Below are 24,735 nucleotides of genomic sequence, written 5' to 3'. Positions count from 1 at the left end.
GGCTGGTGGGAGGGGGTTCCCCCTCCTCGTGTGACTCTTAGTTGGGCCACCACACCACACTGCTCTTCCATCTCTCTGTGGGTCACACCAGCCTTCTAGTCAATTTTGATGAGAGAACCTGGATACCTTGATTGTAGGTGAAGGATTCACATGCTTATTGTTTTTTTTTTCGATGGGAGCCTCCAAACATCACAGCTTCTAGTCAGTCATCTACTATGATTCTTGATAACTGTACAACTTTCCTGCTTTAAAGTCATTAAATTCTAGTTAAGGCCCGGGGACATATAAAGTTAGCCATGTTCCCTAGCTATGCTGGAAGGAGTCAAACCTTATTCGCACTTCTGTCTGGTGTCCTAGGCTCCACACCTAGGACATAATTAGAATTGCTTACTTACCAGATTTTTCACCATAAGTAAAATTTTCTAAGAGTTAACAGTGTAACATGCATTTGCAACTACTGGAAAAACAGTTTTACAGGCAAGTTGTGTAAGGAATGTAGGATGGTGCTCTTGGTAAAAGATCATAAGAAGGCATGGGAATGTGGATTTCTTTTCGCCTAAAGAGTTAAAGGACTGTTTTTTCTCTAGATAGGATAAAGCTAAAGATTTGACAAAATTGTGGATGGTTTCTGAAAGACTAATCTTGTATAAGAAACTCTGCATGCAAACATATTGGCTAAAATTAAAGAGGTATTATTCACTTCATCTGTAAATTGAACATGGGAACAAAAGCACAACATGAATTTCTTAGAGCACTGTTCTGCTCTTTAACAGAAAATTGTAAAGGGTTATAAAAGTTTTACAAGAATCCTACCTTATGGTCAAACTGATTAAGATTGTATAGATTTATCTATAAGATTTTATTAAGTAGTGGGTTTGACATCAGTAGTACACTAACTAGTACACTAATGTAAAGGTAAAATATGGCTTTCTTTAGACTATATTTATATAAATGTGTTATTGGTATGTGTTTCAAAGTTATGAAAAACTCCTGTAATTCTGATACAACTTGGTATATGTTACGTTATTGTGTGCCACAGAGTAACCCATTTCTTTTCAATTTTGTCTTTGACTTTTGCTGTCCTAAGACTTTTTGTTATCCACAGACAATTGTTGTCTTGTTTTATTTCTCTTTAAAATGTGGTTTTATAATAAGCTATAGAACTTTAACAGGTGCTCTCAAATGCAGGTTTCTGATAACTTTGGAGATTGTGACATTAGAAAAGAGGAAAACACTTTCAGAACTCTCATGGAGATCTAAAATGTTCATGAATATCAAGCAGAACAAGACTGCATGCACGAATTAATAGAAGACTGAAATAATCCTTTAATGACTTTTTTCTTAAAATGGTATTAATGCCTTGAGAGTCAAGAAAACACTGCTTTTGAGCTATTTTGAGCTTTTAACAATTGCGTACATTATATTCCTATAAATAAAATTTGGAGCATATTAATATCTCTCTGATTTCTCAAGAACTTGGAAGCCATTTGTGAATATTCTTAACTTGTAACAATACAGTTATTTTTATAAGTCCAATAAGAATCTGTTTCCTTTTGTAATAGGACACAATTGGAGCCACTAATTATTTTACCAAATCTTCTACTGAAAAAGCATGCTTTCTTTTAAGGAATCAAATTTTACTTACACAGTCAATAAAAATCCCTTGGTAAAACTGGCCCCATATCTTGTTTACATAGTCCTTGTTTATTGTTACTAACCAGTGGTCAGTAAAGAAAGTCACTTTCTGACAGGCCCAGGGACCCCAAGTTATCTTGGGACCTCAAGAGGAGAGTAATTTACTCAACTCATACAGGTATTTGATGGCACCCACCTATGGCTGGGCTTAATTAAGGTTTTAAAAAGTCTTATCTGAGATTGCTTATGGCACAAAGTTCCATCAAAGCCAATTTTAAAAAGGAGCTTATATGGCAAACAATTATTCTTGCTGTGCTTTATGCAAATAATCAAGTCAAGTATAATAAGACTAAAGCTTATTTTCCAAACAAACCAGTCTTATCATGATTTGTTTTTAATACAAATGAGGACTGGAGATGGAAAAAAAAAAGTTTAAATAAATATTGCACTCCTGTTATTAGATTCTAGACTCATCAGTTGTTTTTGAGTTTTTGGCTGCAATTTAGACTAATCCTGCTTATTCCTGCGAACCAACTAGTGATCTCTGCCTGCAGCTCAAAAGAAACAAAGGGGATGGATAATGCAAAAATGTGGACCACTAGTCTAATTCTGAGCACATACTGAAATCAGCTAGCAACCTAATGCATGTAACTCATGACTACAGCATGTCGGTAGCCTCAGGATTTTTTTGACCTGTCTTCAGCCTATTATTTTGTTTTGCCAGTCTTCTAAATAATAACCTAATTTGTCTCCTCTTGTCTTCAGGCCATCAAGCTCCAAATGATCCACAGTGAGGGATACCGTCCTCTCAATATTCAAGAGTCACCCTTCTACAGAGAAACCCTAGACTACGCATCAGTGGGACACAACAGAGGCATAATTCTGCCCCTGTCTTCCTTGGACCTGGCTAGATACCATTTTCACTAAGCCATTGAGCCTTCCTGTCCTGACCGCTAGGAAGAGTCCGAGACTCACAGAACCATCACACCCACCCCCACTCTGTCAGAAGGAAAAAGGAAGCAGTTACAGAAAGATCAAACCCTGCGCTTCAGCTCTCAAGTCGCCTGCTTGGCCCTCTTCCAAGTGTACTTTACTTCCTGTTCTAAAGCTTTTTTTTTTTTCTTTTTTGAGACACTCTCACTCTGTTACCGAGGCTAGAGTGCAGTGGCGTGATTGTGATAGCTCACTGCAATCTCTGCCTCCCACGTTTAAGCAATTCTCTTGCCTCAGCCTTACAAGTAGCTAGGATTACAGGAACCCACCACAAGGCCTGGCTAATGTTTTGTATTTTTAATACAGACAGAGTTTCACCATCTTGGCCAGGCTGGTCTCAAACTCCTGACCTCAAGTTGTCCACCCACTTTGGTCTCCCAAAGTACTGGGATTACAGGCCTGAGACATCACACCCGGCCTCTCAAGCTTTTAATAAACTTTCACTCCTGCCGTAAAACTTGCCTTGGTTTCTTCTTCTACCTTATGCCCCTCAGTCTAATTCTTTCTTCTGGGGAAGCAAGAATTGAGGTTGCTACACACCCATACAAATTTTCTGCAGGTAACATACTTTATTGTCTTATGATTCAGATACGTTCTGCTACTAAAAGTGTCAGAATTCAGAATACTAGATTTTATTTAGCACCTACAGGAAAAGGAGATTGTATATATTACAGTCATTAGACTTTAAATGTGTAAATGCATTCATAGTTTTAGATGTCTGAGGGGTTGCTTCATATGTTATATTAATTCAAAACATTTTGGTAGAGCAGACAATGTATATACATTTTGAAGTTTTAGAAATAGAATTTGGGAAGTCTTGGCCTACAAAACTCACTACCTAAACTAGATATTTAATAAAGTAGTATATTAAAACTAAAATTAGCTTTTAGAAATTTTCTGATAAAATCTGGAATAAAATAAAACTTCAAATTCAAATAACATGTATACTTTTATGAAATATAAACAAGCTTACAATATTACTTACATGTTTGGTTCCTAAGCTGGATAACACTGCCGCCTGTGGCAAAGAATGACTACTGAAGCTTTTTAAAAAATAGTCTAAAAAGTATGTTTTCCCTGATGGTGAACCAGTTCAAGTGGATTTTTAAATGGTTGGTGGAGGCAGTCTTATTCTGAGTTTCCAAGATGGAACAAATTGTGCTACCAAGTAACTTTAAGCAAAAATATATTTTGTGTATGTTCCCTTAAAAACACATTTGCGGCCGGGCGCGGTGGCTCAAGCCTGTAATCCCAGCACTTTGGGAGGCCGAGGCGGGTGGATCATAAGGTCAAGAGATGGAGACCATCCTGGTCAACATGGTGAAACCCCGTCTCTACTAAAAATACAAAAAAGTAGCTGGGCGTGGTGGCGCGCGCCTGTAATCCCGGCTACTCAGGAGGCTGAGGCAGGAGAATTGTCTGAGCCCAGGAGGCGGAGGTTGCGGTGAGCCGAGATCGCGCCATTGCACTCCAGCCTGGGTAACAAGAGTGAAACTCCGTCTCAAAAAAAAAAAAAAAAAAAAAAAAAGGCTGGGCGCTGTGGCTCACGCCTGTAATCCCAGCACCTTGGGAGGCCGAGGCAGGTGGATCACGAGGTCAAGAGATCGAGACCATCCTGGTCAACATGGTGAAACCCTTTCTCTACTAAAAATACAAAAATTAGCTGGGCATGGTGGTGCATGCCTGTAATCCCAGCTACTCAGGAGGCTGAGGCAGGAGAATTGCCTGAGCCCAGGAGGCGGAGGTTGCAGTGAGCCGAGATCGCGCCATTGCACTCCAGCCTGGGTAACAAGAGTGAAACTCCGTCTCAAAAAAAAAAAAAAAAAACACATTTGCATTGTGTTCAAACCGAATATTATTTAAAAATAACAAAAAACAAATATCTAAATAGTCTTACACTCATGTAAGCATTCATGAGCCAAAATCAAAATGCAAAAGAAACTTGTTAACCAATTCCAGACTATGAAAGTGCATTTTTCTAACTTTACTCAAAGGCATCAACCAGAAACCTATTACTTGCCTCTTGCTCTAAGAAAGCAAAAAACAAAGTGCATCCGTTCTCACAATAAATTATGCAAATTGTTTGATTTTGTAAAGTAAACAAAAAAATTATTTCATCTCTTCTGCATTTCAGAAGAAAACAAAATAACTAGGTTTTCCTCGTTTTGTCTGGACTTTTAGCTGTGTGACCTGTGTCAAGTTACTTAACCTCTCTTAATCTGTTTCTTTACTTGAAAAATGAGTATAAGACTATATCCTACCTCACTGGATTGTTTAAGGATTGGGTTAATATGAGTGTTCCTTAGAACCATGCCAGACACCACAGAAATAATTCACTAAATACTAGCTCTCATTTCTATTATAAGGTAGACGAAAAGCAGCAACATACCTACATCTAATTTGTATTAGGCTTGACATAGTTCTGTGATGTGACTTGATCTGCTTGTCAGGTAAGAAGATAGGCTCTCTAGGTACAATTTATAGCCAGCATAGGCCTAATAGTGATTGGGCTCTTTAAATTAAATGCTTCTATCTATGGGATGAGCCTTGGACCCCCCACCCCCATTCCTCATTTACTATACTTGGGGAACTTAGTTAATCTAACTTACAGTTTATTGGTGAAATGGGGACCAAGGATACATACATCACAGGGTTATACTGATGATTAAGTGAGATAATGCATATGTAAAGCCCTTAGCACAGTGTGAGACTTAGAACAGCCTCAACTAAAGTTCTCTGCTCTATTTAAAAGATAAAAGACATTCCATCTAAAACAATATTAGAACCAGTTATATAATATACACTGTCGAGGAAGTAAGCCAGCAGTTAAAATGATGGGAGAATGAATTCTGCAGAGGGGAGAGGTAAAAGGACAAAATGCCTGCCCTCACAGATATGAGGATGGAGAATGAGTAGAATGTGGTTAGGAGGCAGGACACAGTAATAATAAAAAGCCTGGAAAGTGAGTCGCATAGATCTGGGTCTGAATGCAGGCTCTCAACCAACTTTTATGAAGCCTTGGGGAGATAACCAAATCTTCTGAGTCAATTTCCTCAGAATTGGGGATAATAGGGTTGATATGGATTGAAGAAGAAAATGTAACATGCATTCCACTGAGCCTAGGCCATAAAAGAACTCAGTAAATGGTACCGGTAGCTATATGTTTAATATATATTATATTACAATATATATATATTAAACATAAAATATATAATAAACATAATATAATTATACCATATGTAATTAATATATAATATATAATATATATAATAACATATATTATATATATTGTAATATATGTTATAATATAATATAGATTTAATATATATTATATTATACATATATTTATATAAAAATATTTACATATATATTCTGTATATGAAAAGTTGTTTTGCTCTTGTTGCCCAGGCTAGAGTGCAATGGTGCAATCTCAGCTCACTGCAACCTCCACCTCCCGGGTTCAAGCGATTCTCCTGCCTCGGCCTCCTGAGTAGCTGGGATTACAGGCGTCCGCCACCACGCCCAGTTGAATTTTTGTATTCTTAATAGAGACGGGGGTTTCACTATGTTGACCAGGCTGGTCTTGAACTTCTGAGCTCAGGCGATCCACCCGCCTCGGCCTCCCAAAGTGCTGGGATTATAGACGTGAGCCACCGCGCCCAGCCCAGCTATGATTATTTTTAAAGAGGTATTATCTGGATTCGAGACTTAAGCACCTCATCAGGACAGTTTCCAGTGTAAGTGAAAAATCAGGACGGAAATAGGAATTGAATTATTTGAGGTATGGGGTGTAGGGAAAGGGAGGGGAGTTAGGGCAAGTTTCTTTGAATTGGGTAAAACAGCAGGTACTCGGGAGTGCCAAGCATATGCTCTGAGACTCCTTCTAGCCTCTTAATTCGCCATTTTAAGCTCTTAAGAGAGGATGAAATAAAGTGGTCAAGCGAGCCCTGCTTCGCCCCTCCCTCACCACACGGGGGAGCACGTAGGCACGCTGATACCGGCATTGTGACTTCGGCACTATGACGCAGGGACCGTGCAAGGGTGGGCTGGTGGTTACACTCTTCCAGGATCATTTTCTTCTTCCCTTTACTTCCGCCTTTTTGGCAGGGAAAGGCCAGATGACAACCTGAATCTTCAGCCAAGCTTACAGCTGTGAGCGCTGGTGAAATCAACTCCAGCAAATCCAACCATCAATCATCTTCCTGAGGTGGTCCTCTCTTTTTCCAATTCCCACCTTGACAGAGGGGTATCTCAAAGTGCAAATCAAGTTGAGAAGAATTGGGAACACCAACAGCCTCCCACCACAGCACTACAGTTAAGGGATCCTGCTCCATCAAGACAGTTCATCAGCCAATCGGTTGTCTGCCAACCCATCATCTGCCAACCCACCCTTAGCCAACCAAGCAGGGATCAACTGGGCATGAACTAACTAATCAGGCACGAACCAATCGAGTTCATCAGATTCCAACCAAAAAGGCATAAACCGGCCAAGCACAAGCTGACTTGGTGTGAACCAATTGGATATGAACCAATAGAGTGCAAACCAAGTGGACATAAACAACCAAGCATGGGGCAAGCTGGCGTGAGGCAATCAGGTACAAACCTACCAGACATAAACCAACGTGTCATGAAACAACTAGGCAGACGGCAATTGGCTAGGAGCCAGCCAGGCATGCTGCAACAAGGCCTAAGGCAACTAGTCCTGAATGAAGCAGGCCTAAGCCAACCACGCCCATCGCAACCAGGCCCAAGCCAATCAGGCCCCAGAAAATCCAGCTTGAAGCAAAAAGACAAGGTCAAGTCAGGTGTGCGCCACAAAGTGATGTGGCAACTAGACAGCCCGTCAGGTGGGAGCCAACCAAGCATGAGTCAAGTAGGCACCAGCCAATCAGGCACAAGCCAAATAGGCATGAGCCAACCAGACACAAGGCAAACAGACTTGAGCCAACCAGTCCCGAGCCAGCCACACATCAGTCAACCAGGCATGAGCGAGCAAGTCCCCAGGCAACCAGACGCTAACGAATCAAGTGGTAACCAAACAGGCGTGAGCGAACCAGGCACGAACCAATTAAGTTTATCAGATTCTAGCCAAATAGGCATAAGCCAGTCAAGCTCAAGCTTACATAGTAAGAGCCAATCGGACATAAGCCCAAGGACTGCAAGCGTATGTGACATGAAACAAGTGGACCTGAAACAACCAAGCATGAGCCAAGCTGGCATGAGACAATCAAGTACAAACCTGCAAGACATAAACCAACCTGGCGTGAAACAACCAGGCACGCAGCAATCGGATGGGAACCAACCAGGCATGTGGCAACAAGACCTGAACCAAGTGGTACTGAGTGAAGCAGGCATAAGCCAACCAGGTCCATCTCAACCAGGCCCCCCAGTGATGGGCGTACTAGACACGAGCCAGTCACGTAGGAGCCAACGAAGCACGAGACAAGTAGGCACCAGCCAACCAGTCCCAAGCCTACCGAACACCAGTCAACCAGGCATGAAGCAACCAGGCACTAGGCAATCAAGTAAGAGCCAAACGGGCTTGAGCCATCCAAGCAGGGGTCAACCAGGAACATGTGAACGGGGCCCGAGTCACCCAGGCCCGAGCCAACAAAAAGCGAACCAATTAGTTGTAAGCCACCCAGGCCTGAGTCAACCAGGCAGGAGCCAAGCAAGTGTGAGCCAACTGGGCATGAGGCAAACAAGCATGGATTATTTACAAATAAGAACTGCAAAGGCCGAAGACTGCTCAGAAATTTTACGTCTGATTGAAGTAAGCCTGTTCTTATCGCGTGGAGCCTCATGGCATTTGTGGAGGGCTAAAAGAGTAAGGGGGGCATAGCTGGGGTTCAAATTCTGCCTCTGCTAGTTATGACCTGTGTACATAACAGCTGGTAGTTACCTAACCTCTTTACTCTTCATTTTCTGGATCTAAAACCAAGATTATAGCAATATATATTTCAAAACCTTGTTGTTATGAACCAATAACATAAAATGATTACGCATAAATTGCTTGGCATGTAGTAAGGGGCTCAAAAAGTTATGGGGGAACCAATTCCTAGAAATGTTAGGGACTGAATGTGTTCTCTTTCCTGGGGAAATTTTAACTTTAAAAGAGCATCTTAGAGAAGAGAAATGTTTACCTTAAACAAATGAGCCTCCAATGATAGAATTTCAGATATTAGTGGCTAACATTTTGGGGTAGGGAGTCTCATTGCTTCTAAGACCACACCTACCTGTAGAAACTCGTGATCAACTGCCCCAAAAACAATATTCACATGCAACAAATTTGCTATACTTTTTCAGACAGTTCATTGATCACTGAAGCCCATCCACCAAAAGCCCCCAGGAGCCAAAGGATTTGGTTACATATTTCTCATTTAATGAGGAATACATATTAAACATTAAATGAGAAATACACATTTCTCATTTAATGTTTATTTTAATGGCTTCCTTGGAAGTCATTCCAGTTAATTAAAGGGACAAGCTATGCAGTAGTCACAGTTACCGTGCTGCAGCTCTGTGGTGCTAAAAGCAATCATTTATGTGATGGACAACATACACAATTCCATATAAAGCATATAAAGCAGTAGACCAGATTGTTTATGGAGTAAATATGCGGCTGGAGAAAGCCTCAGATTATAGATAGCCAAATCTCATAAGAGTTTTACAGTAAAAATGTTTTAATCTCCTCACTAATATATTTAAATCTTGTCTATGTTGGGCCAAGTTTCTGTTTCCTCTGGAGAGTGTGTTTTAATGGCCAAAATAAAATGCCCATAGTTTTCTAGTGAAATCTACCTGTTGAAGTGATTCTAGGCCTGGCTACAGACCTGTAAGAATTTTATCTATCCTTTTATGGCTTACATTCTATTCCATTTCCACAAATTCTCACATCATTTCTCTAACTGACATTAATCTGAATTATTAGATCATCTATCAAAATACTAGGCCCAACACATTACTACAGATTCACATTCTTCCAGGTGGTAGAAAACATCTTTTAAAGAGATTTTTGTTGTTCTAGCATCTGACAGCTGGTTGGCAATTAATAAATTTATTGTTGAATGAAAAATTAACCTATTTAACTGGACAAATGTACTTGTCCTAGCTTTCCAAGCAATACCCATCATCATCACCAAGGTAATAATATGTCACTAGACTACCCCATTTCAGTGAAACTATCTGTAAGGTTTTTGGCCATATTTACCTTTTAATTTGCCACATGTATCTGATAATACATCAGAAGTTTATTGGGAGTAATTTTAATAAATATTCATTGTGGAAAAATAATAGAAAAGCTAAATTACTTACTCTGTCTCACATACATGTATGTAATGATTAATAAGCTTTGACTTTTATGTTCTTCTTAATAATTTATGTCTATTCATTCTAACTCCTGTTCATTGCTAAGTTTGCAAAACATTCTCTCTTTGCAGAGGAATTTATTAGAGTTTGCAATCACAGTAATTGCTTAGCTGAACGTGTTGCAGGTTTTATTGACTGTCCTGTTCAAAGTATTCTCTGTATGCACTCCTTTTGTACTATTCTTAATCACCACATCACAGCATTATTTGGGAACCTAGTCATTTCATTGCCAGGCAGCCATAACTTCTTGTTTACCAGAATTTCTAAAGCTTTTTATTGTGGGAGTCCCTAAAGTGTCGTTTTGGACCATGGTAATCCACAGATGGTGCTGGGTAGTATTAATATTTCATTTCCGTTCATTGTACAAACATTGAATGCATATTAGAGGAAGATTATATACCAAGTAGTATAAAAGATATAAGGATTCTTGGATTACAGTCTCTGCCCTCAGGTTGCTTACACTGTCTTAGGGGAGGTATCCACATAAATATTGTCCTCCCTGCCCATTCCATTCTCTGCACAACAGCCAAAATGCTTAAAACTCCATTGAGCTTCTGGTTGTCTTGAGGATAAAATTGAATCTTCTTACTAATGCCCTATGTAATCTGGCCCTTGCTGACCTATATTTTAAAAGCTTATTTCCATTAAAAGTTTAATGCAATTCCAGTCAAAATCTCTAAATTTTCACATAGAAAAATTTTTAGAAATTCAAAAAAGAAGAGTAATAAGGGGAGATAATCTATACCAGATATTATAAAACTGTAAGTAATTAAAATACTATGGTAACTAGTGCAAAGATAGATCCGTGGGACAGAATGGAGAGTTCAGACTCTTAAGTATATAGTCAGCCTTCTGTATCCATCTGTAGATTCAGATAACCACGGATTGAAAACTGCAACTGTACTGAACATGGACAGACTTTTTCTAGTCATGATTTCCTACACAACACAGCATAACTATTTACATAATATTTACATTGTATTAGATATTATAAGTAATACAGAGATGAATTAAAGTATATGAGAGAATGTACATAGGGTATATGCAAAGAGTATGCTATATCAGGGACTTGAACACCCTCAGATTTTGGTATCCTGGCGTTGAGGGAGCAGGTCTTGAAACTAAGCTCCTTTAGATACCAAGGGATGACTGTATATAAGGATGTAGTATGAGAAAAGGGACATTTCAAGTGAGCCAAGATGGGTTATTGAGTAAGTGCTGTTGGGCAATTGGGAGGAAAAGATAAAGGTGAAATTGTACCTAACTTCTTACACCAAAAAAATTTGAACAAATCAATTATTAATATTACAAACTTAAAAAGAAAACAAGAGTGAATATTTTTGTAACCTTTCCAAGCATGAGATATAAACCATGAAGAAAATAATCTGAATATGTAAAAAAAAAAAATTGATAGAGTAAAAAGCCACGATAAAAAAGCCTAAAGTTAAACTGGCAAAAACATCTCACAGGCCAACATCTGAGAGACTTTTCTGAAAAGTCTATGAGCTTCATAATACATTAACTTTATGACATCTGCCTTGAATGTTCAGTAACCTTTTTTTGCTTTACTTCCCAGTTTCTGGCTGCATTCAAGGTTACTAACCTTGATAATTGACATTCATATGCATGAGGTATCAACATAGTTAATCTCTCTCTCTCTAGTACTATATATACATTCTTTTGTTGCATTACTGTTTTAGATTTTGTTTCTAGATGTCTGGGATTAAGTCTGACTAACTTTTAACACTGCTCAGGACATCACATGTCAATAAATGTTTAATACAATTGTTATGATGATTATAGTTTTAAAAATTTCTTGCTAAATCATAAACTGAAGGTTTTATCTACTTTACCAGGAATTGGCTGCCTGTGAAAACATGCTAGGTGCGATGAAGTTAACAGCAGCTGGTAAGATGTTTTGCTGTGTTTTCAGGGCAAGAAAAGAAACACACAGTACTACTTAGATATGTGAAAGCAATTGTTCCTGGTCCATAAAGATGACACCATTACTAACATGCACAGGACACAAATTTGATAGCTTTGTCAGCGCTCCACTGTTTTCTATTTTCCCCATTTATAGTATGAAATTGATATTTAACAGATCTTCTACCTTTACAGCTGCAATAGAGTTCAGCTGTTTCAGAATGTAAAACGAGGAGTGTTACTGGTCAAAAAAGTATAACTTATCACCCAGTATGTTGGTAGTGGCTTGATACAATGAAATTGACAAAAGCAAAATGATTTAAAATATTTTCCAAGTATTTACTACATTTCGATAGTCATCAAGATTAATGGAATAGGCTAGTGATTTGTGCTGAATTAGAACATTTTAGGCAGTAAACATGAAGAGGAAGAGAAAAGATCATTAACATATATAAAATTAAAAATGGCAAAGACTAGGTGAAGACAGTTCTCAAAATCTAGATGAATTGATGAAGGGTAACTCCTTGAAGCTGAATACTTCAGAATGCATGCAATAAACTGAGAACATTCTACCAAGGAGATAAATGCTTTCACTATAATAGTGGGTGACAGATTCAGAAAGAAGTTATGGGTTGCCATGTGGAGTCTTTTGCACCATTCCTTAACAAACCAGTCTTAGTGCCTTGGTCAGAAATAGAACTCTGAGCTGCATAGATCAGAGATCGGTTATCTTACGTGATGATACTTATGTTCTTATTCCTGATAATTAACATGACCAGAATGTTAACTAAATAGTAATTTTGTTGGCTTAAAATAAATAGTAAGAAATACAACGTTGAAAGTAATGTACACTCTATGAAAGCAGTACTTTAACTGAAACAGCATAAAAATTTGAGCATCTCTAACCTGAGAATCTGAAATCTGAAATGCTCCAAAGTCAGAACATTTTTGAGCACTGGAGTGACACTCAAAGGAAATGTTCATTGGAGAATTTCAGATTTCAGATTAGGGATGCTCAACTGGTAAGTATATGATGACATATATTGAAAATAAAAAAAAAAAAAAATAGACCAAACGCTTCTGGTCCCAAGAATTTTGGATAAGGAATACTCAATCTGTACGATGTTGAGATAATGCACCTGCAATATTTCATTATAGTTAGAAAAATGTTGCTCAGGGTAATATGTAACAATCATAACAAACAACAAAATGCTTTCTATACTCCAGCATTCTGCCTTAGAATTTCAGTATATATTTAAATTGCAGTAATTTCATAATGTCCTCAGTCCTGTTTTTATCTTAAAATGTCCCTGTGTACTTGTATAGAGGCAGGTGAGATATTTGATTTTTGTTTACTCTTACCTATTGTTGTAAACTTTTAAAAAATGTGATTAAATACACGCATCATTTTAACCATTTGTAGCTGTACAAGTCAGTGGCATTCAATACACCCAGCACCAGTATCTATCTCCAGATCTTTACATCACCTCAACTGAAACTCTGTAACCATTCAACAATAACTCCTCATTGTCCTCATTGCCCACCTCCCTCCCCCCAGGCTCTCATAACTGCTATTCTACTTTCTATCTCTATAAATTTGCCTATTCTAGGTACCTCATATGACTGAAAACACACCATATTTGTCTTTGTGTGTCTACCGTATTTCACTTAGCATAATGTTTCAAGGTTTATCCAAGTTGAAGCCTGTATCTGAATGTCTTTCCTTTTCAAAACTGAATAACATTCCATTGTATGTATATATACAATGTGATTAATATATATATGCATATATATACACATATAGGTTTATATATTATATATACATATAACATTTTGTTTATACATTCATCCATCAATATACATTTGGGCTGTTTCCAAATTTTGGCTATTGTGAATAGTGCTGCTGTGAAATACTGGTGTACAAGTGTCTGTCCGAGTTGCTGCTTTCATTCTTTTAGGCACATACCTAGAAGTGGAATTACTGGATCATGTGATAAATTGGGATTTTTTTGAGGAGCCTCACTACTGTTTTCCACAACAGCTGCATCATTTTACATTCTCATTAGCAATGCACAAGGGTTCTAATTTCTCCACATCCTCACCAACACTTATTTTTTTTTTTAATACCCAAGCTAGAGGGTGTGAAGTGGTATTTCATTGTGTCTTGATGTGCATTGCACTAATGATTGGTGATATTGAACACCTTTTCATGTGCTTATTGACCCTTTGTATATCTTCCTTGAGAAGTGCCTATTTATGATAATTGCTCATTTGTTAATTCAGTTGATTTATTTTGTTGTTGTTGAGTTGTAGGGGTCCTTCATATATTCTGGATATTAATCCTTTATCAGATATTATTTCCAATACTTTCTCCCATTCCATGGGTTGCCTTTTTACTCTCTTGATATTGTCCTTTCACATACAAAATATTTTAATTTTGATAAAGTTCGATTTGTTTATTTTTTGTCACTTGTGCTTTTGGTGTTATATCCAAGAAATCATTGCTAAATCCTGTGTCTTGAAGATTTCCCATGTTTCTTCTAAGAGTTTTATAGATTTAGCACTTACATTGAGGTATTTGATCTATTTTGAGTTAAATTTTGTACATGGTGTGAAGGAAAGGGTCCAACTTCATTATTTTGCATGTGGATATTCCATTTCTCTAGCACCGTTTGTTGAAAGACAGTCCTTTTCCACATGAATGGTCACAGCAGCCTTGTCAAAAATCAATGGATCAGATATGTGAGTGTTTGTTTCTGAGGTCTCCATTCCATTGGTCTATATGTCTGTCCTTTTGTCACCACCATACAGTATTAATTGCTGCAGCTTTGTAATAAGTTTCAGAGTCAGGAAGTGTGAGTCCTCCAATATTATTCTTTGCTTTCAAGATTGCTTTGGCTATTTGGGTCCCCTTGGAATTCCATATAAATTTGAGGAACAGCTTTTCTATTTCGGTGAAAAAGGCTGTTGGAATTTTAATAGGGACTGTATTAAATATGTAGATCATTTTTCATCAGATTGGCATCCTAGCGATGTTGCCTTCCTATGCATATACAGGGGAATTTTTAAAAAATTTCTTTGGATCATTTTCAGTTTCTTTCAGCAATATTTTGTAGTTTTCAGAATACAAGTTTTTAAACTCCTTAATTAAATTTATTCCTAGGTATTCAATTTTTTTAGGGGTTATTGTAAACGGTACTGCTCTCCTAATTTATTTTTTGTTTTTGTTTGTTTTGTTTTGTTTTGCTTTTGCCTGTATATAGAAACACAACTCACTTTTATTTGTTGACCTTGTACCCTGCAACTTTGCTGAATTTGTTTATCAGCTCTAGCAGCTTTCTCTTGGATTCTTTGGAATTTTCTCTATATGGAATCATGTGATCTGCAAATAAAGTTAGTTTTACCTTTACCTTTCTCCTAAGTAGTTGTTGTTGTTGTTATTGTTGTTGTTGTTGTTGTTGTTGTTGTTACCGAGTCTCACTCTGTTGACCAGGCTGGAGTGCAGTGGTGCAATGTTGGCTCACTGCAGCCTCCACTTCCCAGGTCCAAGTGATTCTCCTGCCTCAGCCTCCAGAGTGGCTAGGATTACAGGTGCACACCACCACACCTAACTAATTTTTGTATTTTTAGTAGAGATGGGATTTCGCCATGTTGGCCAGGCTGGTCACGAACTCCTCACTTCAGGTGATCCACCCACCTTGGCCTCCCGAAGTGTTGGAATTAGAGGTGTGAGCCACTGCACCTGGTCTATGGATGGTTTTTATTTATTTTTTCTTGTCTAATAGCTCTGGCCATAACTTCCAGTACAATGTTGAATACCAGTGGTGAAAGTGGGAATCTTTGTCTTGTTCTTAATCTTGGGGGAATGCTTTCCGGCATTCACCGTTGGTATATTGTGGTTTTCATAAGCACACTGTATCATGTTGAGGAATGTCACTCTATTCCTACTTTTATGAAATCTTTTATTATGAATGTGCTGTGCTTTAGTCAAATGCCTTTCTGGCATTCATTGAAATGATTGTGTGGGTTTTCCCCCCTTTGTTTCATTAATGTATCATATTGATATCCTTATGTTGGTGCACCCTTACATTCCTAGGATAAATCACACTTTATTATGGTGAATAATCCCTTTATATGTTGTTGGGTCAATTTGCACTTTTGTGGAGAATTTTTTAACCTACGTTATTAAGGAATATTGGCCTGTAACTTTGTTCCAGTGTCTCTGACTGCCTTTGGAATCAGAGTAATGCTGGCCTCACAGAATTAATTACAAAATGTTCCTGTCTCTCCATTTTTGGGGGAAGAGTTTGAGAAAGACTAATATTAATTCTTCTGTAAATGCTTGGTAGAATTCACCACTGATGAGGCCATTTGGTTCCTTACTTTTCTTGTTGGGAGATCTCTGATTACTGATTCAAACTCTTGCAGGGCTGTTGAGATTTTCTGTTTCTTCTTAAGTAGGTTTAGGTAATTTGTATGTTTGAAGGAATGTGTCCATTTCTTCCAGGTTATCCAATTTCTTGTTATATATATCATAATATTTCCTTATATTCTCTTTCAATGTTGTAATGTTGGCAGTAATGTCCTTCTTTTCCATTCCGATTTTAATTATTTGCATCGTCTTTTGTCAGTCTAGCTGTCAATTTTCATCTTTTCAAATAATCAACCTTCACTGATTTTCTCCATATTTTTCTATCTTCTATTTTACGTCTACCCAATTTTTATTATTACCTTCCTTCTGCAAGCTTTCGACTTAGTTTGCTCTTCTTTTTCTACTTCCTTAAGGCATAAAGAGATTATTGTTTTAGATCATTTTTCTTTTTTAAAAAACATGGCATTTACAGCTATAATTTTCTCTCTGAGCACTACTTTCACTGCATCTCATAAGCTTTTGTTTCTTGTCTTTTCATTTTCACTCATTTAAGTGTTTTCCTATTTCCCTTATACTTTCCCCTTGGACCCATTGTTGTTTACAGTGTGTTGTTTAATTTTCACATATTTGTACATTTCTCAAGTTTTTTTCCTGCTCTTGATTTCTAGTATCATTGTACTGTGGTTAGAAAAAAACTTTGTGTGATTTTGACGTTTTAAAATTGATTAAGACTTGGTATGTAGCCTAATGTATCTATCCTCAAGAAAGTTTCATGTGTACTTGAGAAAAAAAAAATGTGTCTTCTGTTGTAGTTGGATAGAGTTTTCTGTATATGTCTGTTAGGTGCAATTGATCTACAGTGTTCAAGTCATCTACTTTTCTGCCTGATGGTCCTACGTATTACCGAAAGTGGGGTATCGAATCTCCTATTACTGTCTCGCTGTGTACTTCTTCTCCAGTTCTGTCGGTGTTTGCTTCATATAATTGGAGCTGTGATGTTTAATGCATGTATATTTATAAATGCTACACGTTCTTGGTGAATTAACCCCTTTATCAGTTCATAATGTCCTTTGTTGTAACTGTTTTTGACTTAAAGTCTATTTTGTTTGATAGTAGTATAGCCACCCTAGCTCTCTTTTGTTTACTATTTGCATGAAATATCTTTTTCCATCACTTCATTTTCAACATATTTGTGACTTTGGATCTACAGTATATCTCTTATAGACAGTATATACGTGGATGATGTTTGTTTGGTTTTTTTCTCCCCTTAATCCATTCTGCCGGTCTCTGTGGTTTAGCAGGAGTGTTTAATCTGTTTACATTTAAAGTAATTACTCATAAGGAAGGACTCACCTGTATTGCTTAACTGTTTGTTTTCCATATGCCTTAAAGTTTTTGGTTGTCCCTACTTTCCTCCATTAGTCCTTTACTTGTGTTTTATTTTTGTAGTGAAACATTTTCATTCCTTCTCATTTCCTTATATGTATATATTATAGGTATTTTCTTTTTGTTTACCATGGGGATTACATTTGATGGTTATAACAATCTAATTTGAATTTAAACCAACTTAACTTCAATCTCATACAAAAATTATTCATATATATATATATATATATATATATATATATATATATAATATGTATATGAAAGGCCTCAGTCCATGCAAACTCAAGTCCTGCAGTGAGTCTGTCCCCCTCTTCTATTACTGATGTCAGAGATTTCATCTGTAAACACTGGGTGCCAAATAGCATACATTAGGCTGGGCATGGTTACTAACACCTGTAATCCCAGCACTTTGGGAGGCAGAGGTGGGTGAATCACTTGAGGCCAGGAGTTCGAAACTAGCCTGGCCAACATGGCAAAACTCCATCTCTACTAAAAATACTTTGTAAAAAAAAAAATAGCTGGGCATGGTGGCAGATGCCGGTAGTCCCAGCTACATGGCAGTCTGAGGCATGAGAACTGCTTGAACCCAGGTGGCAGAGGTTGTGGTGAGCTGAGATCATTCCACTGTGCTCCAGCCTGGGTAAGCAAGACTCTGTCCCCAAAAAATAAAAATTAATAATGATTCTTATGCATTCGTCTTTTAAACAATGTAGAAAACAAAATGTGGAGTTAGGGTCATCTCTCAGTATATGCAGGGGATTGGTTCCAGGTCCCACTGCATATACCCAAATCCATGCAGAGTCAAGTCCTGCAGTGAGTCTTACTGAACTCACATATATGAAAAGTCAGTTGTCTGCATATTTGGGTTTCTCTTCCAATGAATATTCTGTTTTTGATCTGTGTTTGAAAAAAATCCATGTATGAGTGTACTTGCACAGTTCCAACCCATGTTGTTCAACGGTCAACTGTATAAACACAATTATAATACTACTTCTTATTATTGCTCGTGTATCTCTTTACCAGACATCTTTATTCATACAACTTTGAGTTACTGTCTACCTTACTTTCATTTCAACCTGAAAAACCCCTTTTGGCATTTCTTGCTGGGTAGGCCTAATGGTAATAAACTTCTTCTGTTTTTTGGGGGGGGTGGTGGGGGGGTGGTCTGAGAATCTCTTAATTTCTCCTTCATTTTGTAGGACAGTTTTGGTGGATATAAAATTCTTAGTTAACAGTCCCCACTCCCCCAGCCCCCTGGACTTTAAACGCCAGTCCACTGCTTTTGGGCTTCCAACGTTTCTGATGGGTAATCAGATGATAAACTAACTGAGGATCCCTCATATGTGACAAACCGCCTCTCTATTACTGTGTAAAATTGTCTCTTTAGCTTTTGAGACTTTGATTATAATGTGTCTAGGTATGGACTTCTTTGGGTGTATCCTACTTAGAGTTGGAAAGTTTCCAGCTATTTTTTCAAATTGTCTTCCCTCCCTTCCTTCCTTCCTTTCTTGCTTTTTCTCTTTTTTCTCTTTCTTCTGTCTTCCCCTTCCTGTAAGTCCCACAAGAGTTTTCAGCTGTTATTTTTGCAAATTTTCTTTCCCTCCCTCCCTTCCTTTCTTTTCTGTTTTCTCCCTCCTGTAAGTCCCACAAGTTTTCAGCTATTATTTTTTCAAAATTTTTTCTTTTCCTCCCTCCCTTTTTCTTTTTTTTTTTCTTTTTTTTTTTTTTTTTTTTTGACGGAGTTTTCGCTCTTGTTACCCAGACTGGAGTGCAATGGCACGATCTCGGCTCACCGCAACCTCCGCCTCCTGGGTTCAGGCAATTCTCCTGCCTCAGCCTCCTAAGTAGATGGGATTACAGGCATGCGCCACCATGCCCAGCTAATTTTTTGTATTTTTAGTAGAGACGGGGTTTCACCATGTTGACCAGGATGGTCTCGATCTCTCGACCTTGTGATCCACCCGCCTCGGCCTCCCAAAGTGCTGGGATTACAGGCTTGAGCCACCGCGCCCGGCCCTCCCTCCCTTTTTCTTTCCTTCCTTTCTTCTTTCCTCCCTCCCTCCCTCATTTTCTTTTTTTCTTCCTTTTCTTTCTGTCTGTCTTCCACCTCCCATTAAGTCCCACAAGATACATCCTGCTCCACATGATGGTGATAATGTTCCACAAACACTTTTGGTTTTGTTCACTTTTCCTCATCCCTTTTGTTTTTCAGACTCAATAATTTCACCCGGCCTAGTTTCAAGTTCATGGATTCTTACTTCAACTTATACAAATATGCCTTTGAATTCCTCCAGTACAGTGCATTCTTTTTTTTCATTTCAGTTATTCTACTTTTAAGCTTCAGAATGTTAGGGGGAGGGATTTTTTTTATAATTTTTATTATTTTGTTTTTATATTTTTCTGTATTTGGGCATGTCTTATCTCTTTGGGCATCTTTAAGACAGATGTTTTAAGCTGTTTATTAAGTCAAACATCTGGTTTCTTCCGGCATGTTTTTAGTTAATGTATTTTATTCCTTTGAATGACCATTATTTCTTGTGATTTTTGTTATAAGCGAGACATTTGAAACTTATACTATGGTAACTTTGGAAATCAGACTCTCTTTTTCCCCAAGGATTTGATGGAGTTTCTTTTCAAGCATTATAGGGTGTCTCTGTGTTAGGGATAAGCCTGAGTTGAAAGCTTAATGTGTTCTCAGGTCCTGTCTGAGCTTTTCTCTAATCACACATAGCAACTTTCTAAATTCCCTTGTGTATGTGTTTTCAATTCCCAAATGTCTCACAGAATGGGGCAGCTCCATTCAATCTCCTGGAAGCTACTTCAGCTCCTGGGAGTTGAAACAATGGCGGTTAACCTCCACGTCCTCACCTCAGTGATGAGAGCAACCATCCACGGCCAAAACACAGAACTTCAGTATTTTGTGGACAAGACGTTTATTGGTCACCCCGGCTCCAGCAAACTGCTACAGAAATAGAGGTTGCTGTTCCCATGGCTGCCTGTCGTGGGACTGGAGCAGAGGGTGCTGAGTGCTGGGTAGCTGCCACCTCATTGATGGCTGAATTTGACCCAAATTAACTGCAGTTGACCAGCCAGGCTATCTCCTGTAAGTTGCAAGCATTCAGATAAACTCCAGAGTTCCAAAATATTCACTTTAGTTTCCACCAACACAATTGCTATCCAGGTGGAGAGAGAAATTCCTATTGCTTCTTATCTACCATCTCCCTCTCTCTGCTATAAACTTTCTGACATACTATATATGAATTGTTATTTCAGATTTACTCAGAGATGGCTTTGGGGAAACTCCACTTTTCCACTGCCTGATTGCGGAAGCAAACAGTCAACAAAATCCATCAGGTAGAGTAAATCTTTCTTCTCCAGTTTAATCTGGAGTATATTTTTTCCATGCTGAAAGTATAGTACTGTTATGTAGCACATAATTACTATTAAGCAGAAGAGAATATGTATATAAATCCATTTTTTAAAGAAAATGCATTGCATGTACTTATGTTTGTATAAGCATTATTATTTTTTTAAGACACAGTCTCGCTCTGTCACCCAGGCTGGAGTGCAGTGGCATGGTCATGGCTCACTGCAGCCTCCAACTTCAACTTATTTGTGTGTTAGCCTCCCAAATAGCTGGGACTACAGACATGTGCCACTATGTCCAACTAATTTAAAATTCATTTTTGTAGAGACAGGGTGTCACTACATTGCTCAGGCTGATCTCAAACTCCTGAGCTCAGGTGACCCTCCTGCCTTGGCCTCCCAAAACACAGGGATTACAGCCATGCACCCAGCTAAAATTCTTTGAAAGATCGTATGCCACACTGTAAAAAGAAGGCTTATAATCTAAAGGTTGTATTTTAAGGGACTTAAGCCCCCTACATTATATGTTTCTGTAATTTTTTCCAGTGAACATTTATTATTTTGATGGTTAAAAAAAAAACAGCAAAAGACATGCAATTTGGGGATAAAGAACTGGTGAACATTCAACACAACCTTTCTACACCCTTTCTTGTATCTTCCTAGACCAATTGACTATTGGATTTGCCATGTACTACTTTACATATGACTCACGGATTGGTAAGGTACTTTACCTAGAGGACTTTTATGTCACAAAAGCTTACCAAGGTAAAACTACAATTTATGATATTACACTTTACAAATTAGAATGACATATTTTAATGAGATCGGACTTTACATATGGTGTTTTAATGTAACATTGCTATAATTAAATTAAGTTAATGAGTTTGGTTACTATTCTGGTTATTCTTTCATGGAGTGAAGACTCAGTCACAGATTAGAAAAACATTTCATTAGCTCCTCTTAAGGTCTGAATAAGCCAAGCTATCACATGGCTATATATATATATATATATATATATATATATTTATTTCATTTTTGAGACAAGGTTTTGCTGTCACCCAGGGTAGAGTGCAGTGGTGTGATCCCATCTCATTGCAACCTCAACCTCCTGGACTCAAGCAATTCTCTCACCTCAGCCTCCCAAGTAGCTGGGGCTACAGGCATGTGCCACAGCACCGAGCTAATTCTTTTTTTGTAGAAACAGGGTCTGTTTTGCCCAGGCTGGTCTGAAACTCCTGGGCTCAAGTGATCCTCCTGCCTTGACCTCCCAAAGTGCTGGGATTATAGGTGTTAGCCTTCGTGCCTGGCCACAGAGGTATACTTTTATCTTTAAAAAATGCTTTTAAATTTTAGGTGGGTTTAAGTAAAAATGGATAAGAAATATACTGTTATAAGACAATAGTGGCAGAGACTCACTTCTTCACTGATCTTTAAAATAAACCCAAACTCTTCTATGACCTTTAGTACCTTATTCCAATTAGAAAAGAGATATGAAAGCATTCATGAGTTGTGTTTCCACAAGCTATTAATAACATAAAAAACCAGATACAGAGTTTTAGATATTATTTTTTTTGACTAAAGCAAATAACTGGTTAAGTGAAATTTTCAGTTTTCATTTTGCATTGTCTATTTAAAAGGCCTAGGTATTGGAGCTGAAATGCTGAAGATTCTAAGTCAGGTATGTATTAAATTAGTATCGATATTCTATATATTAACCTTTTCTTCAATAAATATTCACAGGCATAAATCATTAATCACACCATTTGAACATAACCCCTATACTTCAAATTTCCACCCAAATTAAACTGGATTTTCAAATCAGATGACTCGTATAGAATATATGAAATATATTCAATTAAAATTGATTTACATATAATCCACAACCACACTATACGCCCTTTTTGCTATCAAGTGAAAGTAAGCAGGAGGGTTATTAGAAGGCATTTTTATTCATAAAACGGGCCCACAGTATGCATATTACAAGACTATAAAAGCAAGATTTTCTTGTATTTTGGAACATATGAGAACATGTGTTCTTTGGGTAGGTAAACTTTTCTATACAATAAAGGGTAGCAAATCAGTTTCGAGCTTTTAATAAGGGGTTTTAAAGCTCGTAACAGTGAGACTTTTTTTATAGCTACAGAAAATTTCAGTTAACTGCTATATTTGGAAGTATTATTCACATACGGTCTTGCATAGAGTAGACCCTCAATAAAACATGTGTTAAAGAAGATAATACATTTTTAAATAGTAAGTTCTGGGGTACATGTGCAGACCACGAAGTTTACACAGGTATAAACATGCCATGAGGGTTGGCTGCGTCCTTCACCCCATCACCTACATTAGGTATTTCTCCTAATGCTCTCCCTCCCCAACCCCACACCCCCCAAAAAGGCCCCAGTGTGTGATGTTTCCCTCCCTGTGTCCGTGTGTTCTCTCTGCTCAATTCCCACTTATGAGTGAGAACATGCGGTGTTTGGTTTTCTGTTCTTGTGTTAGTTTGCTGAGCATGATGGTTTCTAGCCTCATCCATGTCTCTGCAAAGGACATGAACTCATCCTTCTTTATGGCTGCATAGTACTCCATGGTGTATATGTGCCACATTTTCTTTATCTAGTCTATCATTGATGGGCATTTGGGTTTGTTTAAGTCTTTGCTATTGTGAACAGTGCCACTAAAAACATACCTGTGCATGTATCTTTATAATAAAATGATTTATAATCCTTTGGGTATATACCCAGTAATGGGGTTGCTGGGTCAAATGGTATTTCTAGTTCTAGATCCTTGAGGAATCGCCACGCTGTATTCCACAATGGTTGAACTAATTTACATTCCCACCAACAGTGAAAAAGTGTTCCTATTCCTCCACATCCTTTCCAGTATCTGTTGTCTCCTGACTTTTTAATGATCACCAATCTAACTGGCATGAGATGGTATCTCAATGTGGTTTTGATTTGCATTTATCCGATGACCATTGAGGATGGGTTTTTTCATATGTTTGTTGGCTGCATAAATGTCTCCTTTTGAGAAGTGTCCGTTCATATCCTTCACCCACTTTTTGATGTTTTTATTTCCTGTAAATTTCTTTAGGTTCTTTGTAGATTGTGGATATTAGCCCTTTGTCAGATGGGTAGATGACAAAAATTTTCTCCCATTCTGTAGACTGCCTGTTCACTCTCATGATAGTTTCTTTTGACAAAGACTATACATTCAAATGAGAGTAAAATTTGCTTGTGTGTTTTTAAACAGATTGCCATCCGAACCCAATGTAGCTGCATGCACTTTCGTGTCGTCATTTGGAACAAGTCTTCTATTGCCTACTATACTAGTCGAGGGGCTTTAGACCTTTCCTCTGAGGAGGGCTGGCGTCTCTTCAGGTTCAACAGAGAAGAACTCCTGAAAATCACAGAGGAAGAATGAAAGAGGCCTTGTAACGACTCATCCCAGCACGGCCTCCAACACTGGAATGTCACCTGAGTCTAACAGCAGTTTGACTCGGTTGTACAATACAGCAAGTGATCATCACATTCTTTTTTGACCAGATCTTTTATTTTGAGGCAGATTTTGTAGGGCTAGTCAACTTTCCATTATCTAAACCAATATTCTAATAGCTAGTAGTAGTGCTAAACCAGAAGAGCAGATAATTTAAAAATCACTTATACTTAGTGTTGCGCTATTTTTTACCCACCATA

The 24,735-nt window shown here is 37.9% G+C and overlaps 1 protein-coding gene across 1 annotated transcript; it reads left to right on the top strand.

Moving 5' to 3' along the window:
• The first annotated feature begins 6,647 nt into the window (after positions 1 to 6,647).
• SATL1 (spermidine/spermine N1-acetyl transferase like 1) lies at positions 6,648 to 24,463 on the top strand. The gene is given in 8 exon segments (XM_039475652.1): positions 6,648 to 6,669; positions 7,066 to 7,179; positions 7,182 to 8,401; positions 11,853 to 11,904; positions 20,951 to 21,031; positions 21,707 to 21,808; positions 22,681 to 22,721; positions 24,293 to 24,463. Coding segments are annotated over 8 exon segments (1,803 nt in total).
• The last annotated feature ends 272 nt before the right edge of the window (positions 24,464 to 24,735 follow it).

The sequence above is a fragment of the Saimiri boliviensis genome, chromosome X, assembly GCF_048565385.1.
Source record: "Saimiri boliviensis isolate mSaiBol1 chromosome X, mSaiBol1.pri, whole genome shotgun sequence".
NCBI lineage: Eukaryota > Metazoa > Chordata > Mammalia > Primates > Cebidae > Saimiri > Saimiri boliviensis.
This window is presented reverse-complemented; position numbering and strand designations above follow the sequence as displayed.